This window comes from Hordeum vulgare, chromosome 2H (assembly GCF_904849725.1).
Source record: "Hordeum vulgare subsp. vulgare chromosome 2H, MorexV3_pseudomolecules_assembly, whole genome shotgun sequence".
Taxonomy (NCBI): Eukaryota; Viridiplantae; Streptophyta; class Magnoliopsida; order Poales; family Poaceae; genus Hordeum; species Hordeum vulgare.
Window position 1 is genome coordinate 2,595,137 of NC_058519.1, and position 9,291 is coordinate 2,604,427.

At 48.3% G+C, this 9,291-nt stretch overlaps 2 protein-coding genes across 2 annotated transcripts; one reads left to right on the top strand and one right to left on the bottom strand.

Moving 5' to 3' along the window:
* Positions 1 to 940: 940 nt before the first annotated feature.
* On the top strand, positions 941 to 4,445 carry LOC123431483 (pyruvate dehydrogenase E1 component subunit alpha-3, chloroplastic). Its single transcript, XM_045115291.1, has 3 exons — positions 941 to 1,376; positions 2,063 to 2,849; positions 3,851 to 4,445. Exons 1-3 carry the CDS (start codon positions 966 to 968, stop codon positions 4,126 to 4,128), a joined length of 1,476 nt encoding a protein of 491 aa, XP_044971226.1. The 5' UTR covers positions 941 to 965; the 3' UTR covers positions 4,129 to 4,445.
* Positions 4,446 to 5,777: 1,332 nt separating this feature from the next.
* Positions 5,778 to 8,860, bottom strand: LOC123431485. Its single transcript, XM_045115294.1, has 6 exons — positions 8,065 to 8,860; positions 7,776 to 7,947; positions 7,274 to 7,456; positions 7,097 to 7,180; positions 6,639 to 6,720; positions 5,778 to 6,552 (listed from the first exon to the last, which is right to left on the bottom strand). The coding sequence occupies exons 1-6, from the start codon at positions 8,334 to 8,336 to the stop codon at positions 6,110 to 6,112; spliced, it is 1,236 nt and encodes a 411-aa protein (XP_044971229.1). The 5' UTR covers positions 8,337 to 8,860; the 3' UTR covers positions 5,778 to 6,109.
* Positions 8,861 to 9,291: the final 431 nt, after the last annotated feature.

Here is a 9,291-nt window from a genome sequence, read left to right on the forward strand (position 1 = left end):
CGTAAATGCCCTAATGACTATTATATGAAAGTTTTATATCATTTCAATGAGAAGCTTGGTAGAATCACCCTTCTTAAAAATCATATATCTAAATTTGATTGAATCTCGAGTGAAAACATTCATTTTTTTTATATGAAAAACATGACATAGTCATGAAAATATGGCGAGATTGGTCAATGTTTGTGCATGTATGGCATGAGAACACGTCCTCTCAGTTTTGATATCCAATGGGGACGAGGTCTAACTTTGAGTCTTGTGTTAATCATTGGCATAAAAGTCGTGGTTGTTTGGAAAACCTCCAAATGTTTTGGTAAATTTGACGCAAATTCATCCAAAGTTGTGGTTGGATGAATCAGCTATAAATCAAACTTGTTGGTCTGGTCGTTTGCTCTTCAACAAGCCATCGAAAGACACCAGGTGGGTGAAAACTTTTATACCATCCTTGTGAGTGCACAGTATAGTTGTGGCCTCCATCCATGCCGTGAGCCGAACCTTTCAGCTGCCACCTGAATTAAGCCTCGGTCATTGCATACTAAAGTAGTTTCTAACACACGATAACACCATATTTACCTTATCATCAAATCACACGAGGTAAAAAGTTTCAATATCATAACACAATGCATCATACCAGCTGAAGTAAGAAAAGAACGGTCCAACACATTCAGAACCTATAATATTGACTTATTGTCTATACAAAATGTTCCTGCGTTTAACACAGAGTAATTGCCGAGAAGGAAAGGCCCCATCGTTCTACTACTACACACGACAAATGTAGCAACCACACACAAAGAAAAAGCATAACAATCATGAATCCCTTGTTATATTTTACATACATCATACTGTAGTATATAAAATAAATCCGTTGCTTGTTGGTTTGCTTGGTGCAACAAGAATTTTGCTCCTAGTGAAGACCATCGGGCTCTTTTTTCCCGGGTGTGGTTGGAGCAAATCGGACACTTGGATGGATGAACAAGAAAATCAATCACTCATCCTCATCGTGGCCTAGGCGGAGGAGGCGGACCCTCCCAAGCCCTCTCTCTCTCTCTCAATCCGTCTTCCTTCCTCGTGCTCTCCGCCCCTCCCCTCCCCTCTTTATACCCGCCTCCGCCCCGGCCGCTCCTCCCCCATCCCGCCGCATTGCGTCCACCACACCGCCACACCGGATCTTCGGGACAGACCAGATGGCGGCCGCCTACTTCACCGCCGCCAAGTGCCTGCCGCCGGTGGCCGCCAGATCCGCCGCCGCCGACAGGCTCCCCGCGCCGTCCGCGCTCTCCGTGCGCCCGCTCCACCGCAGGCCCGCGCGCCGCCTCGGCTCCGTCCTCGCCGTCTCCTCCGACGTCCTCAAGGCCGCGCCCGCCGCCGCCGCCTACCCGGTGAGAATCCGCGTCCCTCCCGTCCCACTCAACCCCCCAGAGAGAGCGAACGAGCGAGCTGGATATAAGTATAAAAAAAAAGTTGCCATCTTGTGTTTGTTTCCCTAGTGTAAAAATTCGATCTTGGCCTGGGCCGTTTTTACGATTGGATCCTGGGAGCCGCCGTCTGTAGATTCGTGGGGTGCTCTAGATTTACTGCAACCCTGCATGACTTACTTCTACAGTAGATTGGTTCAGATTAGGTATACACAGTTTTCTTCTCCCATACTGGACAGTAATTCCACTACCCAGATGCTAGCCAGCAGCCTCCTGAATCTTGTATACAGAATTCTCTTGTAATCTGAGCACATCCCACGCTTGAATACTTCACTTCACGATTTCAAAGGCGCTTCAAAGGTTCTCTATCTACTGATCATCTCATGCCAGCCTTGTTTCAGTTTAAAAAAAAAGTGGCAAGTACTTGTTAGCAACTTAAAATGTACTGTATCATATAATTTCAGAATTGGATTACTGTTTTGGTCTTAGATCTAGCTTCAGTGGTGTGGTAACTGCAGTGAGCCACTGATGCTCGTACAGTATATGAAAAGCTGAGAACCTGAGGTTATATCATTTGTTAAATCTTGGAAACCCTTTTCATGTTCAGGTGATCTGTTTTCTAATAATTTCAAGTGTATCGCTTTACGCAGGCGGTGACACGCGAAGAGGCATTGGAGCTGTACGAGGACATGATTCTCGGCCGTAACTTCGAGGACATGTGCGCGCAAATGTACTACCGTGGCAAGATGTTTGGTTTCGTCCATCTTTACAACGGGCAGGAGGCCGTCTCCACCGGCTTCATCAAGCAGCTCAACCAACCCGACTGTGTTGTTAGCACGTACCGTGACCACGTCCACGCACTGTCCAAGGGTGTCCCAGCCCGTGAAGTCATGGCCGAGCTCTTTGGCAAGGCCACTGGCTGCTGCCGTGGACAGGGTGGTTCCATGCACATGTTCTCTGAACCCCACAACCTCCTTGGAGGTTTTGCCTTCATCGGGGAGGGCATCCCTGTCGCCACTGGCGCTGCCTTTGCCGCTAAGTACCGCCATGAGGTGCTCAAGCAGTCTAGCCCTGGTGGGCTTGATGTCACGCTTGCATTCTTTGGGGACGGTACTTGTAACAACGGCCAGTTCTTTGAGTGCCTGAACATGGCTCAGCTGTGGAAGCTTCCGATTATTTTTGTTGTGGAGAACAACCTATGGGCAATCGGGATGTCCCACCTTAGGTCTACTTCAGATCCCGAGATCTGGAAGAAGGGCCCCGCATTTGGAATGCCTGGTGTACATGTCGATGGGATGGATGTCCTGAAGGTCAGGGAGGTGGCTAAGGAGGCCATTGACAGGGCAAGGAGAGGTGAAGGACCAACTCTAGTGGAATGTGAAACTTACAGGTTCAGAGGCCACTCTCTTGCTGATCCAGATGAACTCAGGAGGCCTGGTAAGGATTACGTTTCCGGTTAATTTTTACCTCACTTTTACTTTAAGTAGCAGCACTGCTGGCGCGAATCACTGCTGGTGCCTAGGCTAACTTGAGAAATAGAAAATTGAAGAAAAGCATTTTAGTCGTGAAGTTTATGGTTCCGTTTAGATTGTTTTGCCAAATTCCTGAACTGAATTACTTCATAGTACCTTCTTTTTAGTAATACATCACATGCAATTTTGCTCATCCAAGTTGTGCCCTCCTGTTTGGTGGCATCATAAACTTGAGAGCCACGTAGCAAACTTAATGGTGCCAATTGAAATACTGAGGCCTGAGGGAAATATTTCTTTTGTTCTTATCATCATCCCAGTCATCTTATCTGATATGTCACCATCCTGATAGGTATGACTGGATTGTCTCGTAGTCACTGCATATAGTATTCAGCACCACTTGTTTTCTTTAAATAAATCTGAATACAAGCAGCAAAATTCTCCTATATTAACCTTCATAACAAGCAAAGTATTTTTTTAATTGCTTATTAGGGATGTGTGCGTTAATGAACCTGATACCAGGTGTTTCCGTATCAAATTGATAAACCTTAACAATTTGACAGTTGGCATACAACCAATCATAATCTCTTGCTCCAGGATGTATGCCTTTTTATGTAGTTATATTCTCAAGTCACTTTTGCTCAGTAACCATATCAGATAGATTTTCAGTCATAAAGTTGGATATACGAATTAGTTGGCTAAGTTTGGATCTTACTTGACCTAGACCATATACGTTTGGGTCTTCAACCTGATAACTATATTTTTCATGGTCTAAATATCTAACATTGGAAACAATCACTTTCTGTTAATCTTGATTTGTGACCATTTTGTATCCAGCATCTCAGTGTATATCTGCATCCGTCCTCTTTTCTCTAATTATCAGCTCTGGAAATTGTTAAGCTGCACATATTTCCTCTTTTCATTGCTAATGTGCTCTCTGACTCAATCATGTGATGACCTCTTCCACAGATGAGAAATCTCACTACGCCGCAAGGGACCCCATCACATCCCTGAAGAAGTACATCATCGAGCAGAACCTCGCGTCTGAAGCCGAGCTGAAGAGCATCGAGAAGAAGATTGACGACGTCGTCGAAGAGGCGGTGGAGTTCGCCGACGCGAGCCCGCTCCCCCCACGGAGCCAGCTGCTGGAGAACGTGTTTGCCGATCCCAAGGGCTTTGGCATCGGCCCTGACGGCAAGTACAGGTGCGAGGACCCCAAGTTCACGCAAGGCACGGCGCAAGTCTAAGGCTCCACCACAGAACCAGCATGTTGACGCCTTGTTTCTCCTGTACTACCTCCTCCCTAGCTACCCCGGCCCCTAGTTTTGTTGAACCCGCCGTTGATTTCTTTTGGTGTTGTTAGAGGTCATATATCACTGTGTAATTCATTGCTCGCTGTGCTACTGCGCGGCAGCTGATGCCCCCAGTTTTTTACCCAAGAAATGTTCTCCAGTTCAGTTGTTGTTCTACAGTAAACTCTACATGTATCTGGGTTGTAGTAATTGGTACAGAATTTATATTGGAAGGCATGTGAAACATAATAGTATCTGTTGAAACTGTTCTACTGGGTTTGTTTGCGAGATTCCTTTCCTCTGTTCAGCCTCAGCTCACAACACAAGGCCACACACACCCTGCTCACATGCCAGATGATTCACAAACACAAATAAGCATCAAACTTTTGCATTGAAAAATCTGTTCAAATGTGCCAAACTTACTTATCTTTCTTATCCGAAGCCCTAGATCTTGTGCCGGCAAGGTCACCCTGTTGCACGTGCCCTAATGCGGCTCCTCTCCTTTTCCTCTTGTTCTGAAGAGAAAAACAATCCTTATTTGCCCAACAAAGAAGGAACTGACTTCCTTAAACTGATCTTAACCAATTCTAGCCATGCCGTCACACGGCGCCTAACACTAACCCCTTTTCGGTTAACTATCATCACACCCCCTTTTCGATCCAGAAACGCACACCGTCTTGTTGAAGAAACTAGTTTGGGCGCCATTTGTGAGTGAGAGATAAGATAAGGTGGTGAGAATCATGGTTTGTCAAGCAACGTTTATTCCCTCACTGGGATGGCACCACCACTGCTTTGGCAAAGGGAAAGGATGGACCAGGAAGCTGTTGAGAGAAAAAGTTGGAAGGAGAGAAGGAGAACACGGCAAGAACCATCTGATTTTATTTTTCTTGATCTTATGAGAGCAATCATGCGCGTGCACGATGCTTGGTCTGTTTTTGGAGGATGTTTGGAGTGTGCACTTGAATTTCTAATGCATAAATTCGTCACAGAGAAGTAGTTTTGCGGTGTGTAAATTCGTTGGGTTTTTGAAATATGTTGTCAAGTTTGTATTTGAATACCACGCTGATGCCTGAAGAGGGTTTTTGAAATATGTTGTCAAGTTTGTATTTGAATACCACGCTGATGCCTGAAGAGGGTTTTTGAAATATGCTGTCAAGTTTGTATTTGAATACCTCGCTGATGCCTGAAGAGAGATGACCCCTCTTCAAACACCGCAAGGTGTCATTCAACAAATGCTTGGTCAAGGTGCATTATGTTGATGGGGAAAATTTCAAAGACCAGACTCAGTCAACAGATAGAGAACATTGGAATTTGGTGACATGAAAACATTTTGAAATGAACAGTGGTGTGTGCTTTTCCAAGACTCCAAAAGTAGTCAAGAGTTTGAGGTTGAAAAAACTTGACAGCTTTTAATGCAAGAAAAATGTTCAAGATGGACAATCTCAGCTGGACACAGATGTCTCTGAAGAACAATATTCAACCAGAAAGGCCAACCAACATGTCAACACCAACCATAGGTAAATCAGCACATGCATGTATGTCACCAGCGAGCAAAGCAAGGAAAGAAATTCTTGTTAGCAACTAACCAACAAAAAGCACTATGATTTTATAGCACCTCCAAAATAAGAGCCTTATTCATTGCAGTACATCATCATTAATGATGATGGTTATGTCTCAGCATCCAACAATCCAATCAGTCTCATTATCACCATGGTTCTATGTCCTAATCAGCTCTCAGCTTCACAGACTGCAGCTACAGCAGTATGTACACAAGCCTGCTTACAGATGCTTTCTACCACGAGCAAACCTCGTCCCTATGTCCTCATCTGCAAGCGCGAGCGTCTCAGGACCAAAGATAATACCGGATAGCGTCGCTCGGTTGTGCATCAGAATGAATGTGCATGGCATTGCGGTGATAGGCGCGGATGTTTGGTTCCTATCTTCTTCCTGGTCCTGCAAACCTTCTTGCCGTTCCGAACACGAGAGCCTTGGTCAGTAGCCCCTTGTCGAAGGTGCAAGCCAGGGCGACCACGCTGCCTATCACGAAGACTTTGGGTAGGTTGCCCGTCCAGTGCTTTGGCTTCTCGGCTTGGGCGTTGTTACTGGTCGAACCGGCCTCGTCGTTGTTTTCCGAAGCAGTGAGCTCGCCGGCGACAAACTTTGTGTTGGCGTGTGCCATCGCTGCGAATTTCGAGATGGGTTCGCCGGCAGCCCTGGCGGTCTGGTATGCACGGAGGCCAGGCTCAATCCGTTTGACGCAGCCCCACATGCCCTGCTGCACGCCGAGCTTCGCGATGCTCCATGGGATACCCATGTCTTCGTGGTGAAACAGGAGCACCTCACATGCCGTCATTGCACCATCACCGTTTCTTGATTCAACTGATAAAAAAAGGGAACAGGTGTAAATTCATTGGCCTAGCAAAATCTGTTAGCATGAGGAACCTGTGACGGAACTGGAATAATACCTGGACGGATGCACCAGCTAGAGTAGTAGAGGTCCACACGGCGAGGTTTGCTGCACCTTGGAACAGAGGGGCGAGGCACGCTCTGAAAAAAATGGAGTAAGGCATTTAATGATCTGTTTTGCCTAAATAAAGCAATACTTCAGGGATGAATGGCTTCTAAGCTAGAGATAGCATGTATATGTATGTGAGAAACTACAGACAGAAAGACAAGTATGCTTGGCACAGAGATTGATATAGAATGCAGTGCTAGTACATCCGAACCAAATATAGAGAAATCGGCAATTATCGTTTTCCTACATTCAAATTTGCAAATGGAAACATGGAACAAAAACAATAGTTTCCATCTCAAATCCGTTGCGTAAAGGAACTCTAAGCATGGTTGTAAAAGCAATAGCGTGAACGTGTACTACAATAATTAGCTTTTCTAACAGGCAAAGCTATACCACTTCATGGCATACCTTTGTAACGCAGTAGTAGGTCTTTCCAGATGCCCATATCCTGCGACCGATGACATACTCCCTGTCGCTGCAGAAGAATGGAAACTGCAGAGGCAAGCGGTGTAAGCAAAAGATAAATATATTTTGTGATGAATTCCACAAGGGTTGCCAGGGAGGGATATCACGTAGATGGCTCACCTTCCTGACCCAGCGAACAACCATCGTTCCAGTCTCTGTGCACTCCTCCAGCGTCTCGTGCTTAAGAAGCATGTCGTCCCAGGTGTTCTTGATCCGGAAGTCATCGTCCCAGAAGAAATCCCTGACGACATCCGGCGACGCGTCTTCGAAGATGGTGCTGCTGCGGTACTGCGGCGGGCCGTTCTGGAATGGAGCAAACATTTTAATCCCAAGCTATAGTATAGCTACTAGCATGTTATATATGTGTAAACACTGAATTCCTGAACCGGGTTTCATTGCAACTAATCTCAAAAGTCTACAACTCGTCATCATAATTCCAAAAACAGTAGGTCAATCGATACTTCTTCTTTTATATATATATACTTGAGACCCCTACCGTATGTTGTTGTTGAATTATAAATCAAGCTAAACATCAAAACCTACGGCTGAATCCAGTCATGAGCGACAAATTGAAGCGTAAACTAAGAAGAGTCTGAATTTCTGAAGGCTTGATAGTTGATACCTCGGGTTCTCTCTTCCATGCCTGGTAGCGGAATGTTGGCAAGGTGCGGTCCATCATGTGCGTCCATGCGGGGCCGCCGTCCTTCTCCTCGACGACCCTGCGGAGGTGCATGAGGTCCGGGGTGTTGACGGCCAATTCATCGTCCTCCGCCGGCTCAGAAATCGTGGTGGCTCTGAATCACACAACACAAAGATGAAGACAGGATTCAGTCAAACCCCTGACCCAGTTGGGGAAGAGAAAGAAAGGGTAGGGTGTGCACAAGCACAGAGACCAAGCCGCCCTCACGTACCTGGGGTCGACGACGACGACGGCCGATTCCGCGGCGGCGGTGGTGGCCTGTGCAGGCGCCTGCGGCGCGGCCACGGGTACTGGTTGGTGTTGGGCGGTGGCGGCGACGTCGACGACGGCTGCGGCCCAGCGCGGGCGCCAGGCCCATCCGATGAGCAGGCCGACGATTGCGGCGAGCCAGAGCGGCGCGGCGAGGGTGGCCAGCTCCCTGGCCACCCCGGCCAAGGTGGGCTCCCGGAAGACCTCGGCCAGCAGGTCGGCGAGCACCGACATGTTGCAAGATCCGAACTTGCGCGCGCAGAAGGTCTAAGATTGGGTCGTCCGGTCCTGCCCCGTGGGTGTGGTTGTGTAGGGATGAGGCGGGTGGCTAGTGCGTGGAGAAGAGGGCAGGGCAGGGCCGCCCCTGGCTGGAGTTGAGCGGCCAAGGAGGTCCGTCCTGTCTAGTAGTATAAACCAAAGGGGAGCAGGCGCGGCGGCGGCGCACACCACACAAGGCAAAGGCAGCAGCTGGGCAGGGCTGGGCGGCGGAAGAATCCAAAGAAATCTGTGTGGCCGCAGGAATGTGTGGCGCGCGGGAGATGCGTGCGCGGTGGGGATAAGGCCAGGCCAGGCCGTCGGGAGGGGAGGGGAGGGGATGAGACGAGATGGATTTTAGCAGAGTTGAGACGGCGCAAGGCAGCAGAGGAATTGGGCGGACGGAGGTAGGAAGGGAGGAATTGGATTGGTGGATGGGGATCACGGTGGGATGGGAGCCATTCATATATACTAGTACTACTCCATGGGGAATTGATTTGGGGATTTCTGATCTCTGGTCTTCTCACGCGGTGGTGGTGGCGGTGGCGGGGACGGGGACGGAGGTGGTTGTATTCTTCCTGCTCTACTACTGCTACTCCTACTCCGTCCAGTCCAGGCCACAGGGTCGTGGTCCGCGCTGGGCCGGGCCGGGCCGGGCTCTCTCCGTCCACTTTTTTTTTTTTGTTCCTTTTCTGTTCTTTTCCGTGTGCGTGCGTGCGTGCGTTCGTTCGTTGGAGTCAGGGGGTGGACGGTGGTGGGAGGAAGGAAGCAGCGAGCGGCGCGGCGTGCGCGCAACAGGACCGTTTCACACTTTTGACACGCGCGGACCGGCTGAGCTGCACGAGGAACCCATGTCCATGGCCATGCAAAACGAGTAGTAGCACGAGGAACCGGGTCAATCAACGTGCACTGCCGCTTTCTTCTTCTTTTTCTC

Excerpts from the sequence above, each read along its gene's own strand:
- LOC123431483 (XM_045115291.1), top strand. The coding sequence starts at position 966 with ATGAACAAGAAAATCAATCACTCATCCTCATCGTGGCCTAGGCGGAGG. Across the intron at positions 1,377-2,062 it reads CCGCCGCCGCCGCCTACCCG|GCGGTGACACGCGAAGAGGC; the intron begins GTGAGAATCCGC and ends CGCTTTACGCAG. Across the intron at positions 2,850-3,850 it reads AGATGAACTCAGGAGGCCTG|ATGAGAAATCTCACTACGCC; the intron begins GTAAGGATTACG and ends CCTCTTCCACAG.
- LOC123431485 (XM_045115294.1), bottom strand. The coding sequence starts at position 8,336 with ATGTCGGTGCTCGCCGACCTGCTGGCCGAGGTCTTCCGGGAGCCCACC. Across the intron at positions 7,948-8,064 it reads GTCGTCGTCGTCGACCCCAG|AGCCACCACGATTTCTGAGC; the intron begins GTACGTGAGGGC and ends TGTGTGATTCAG. Across the intron at positions 7,181-7,273 it reads TTGTTCGCTGGGTCAGGAAG|TTTCCATTCTTCTGCAGCGA; the intron begins GTGAGCCATCTA and ends TTGCCTCTGCAG.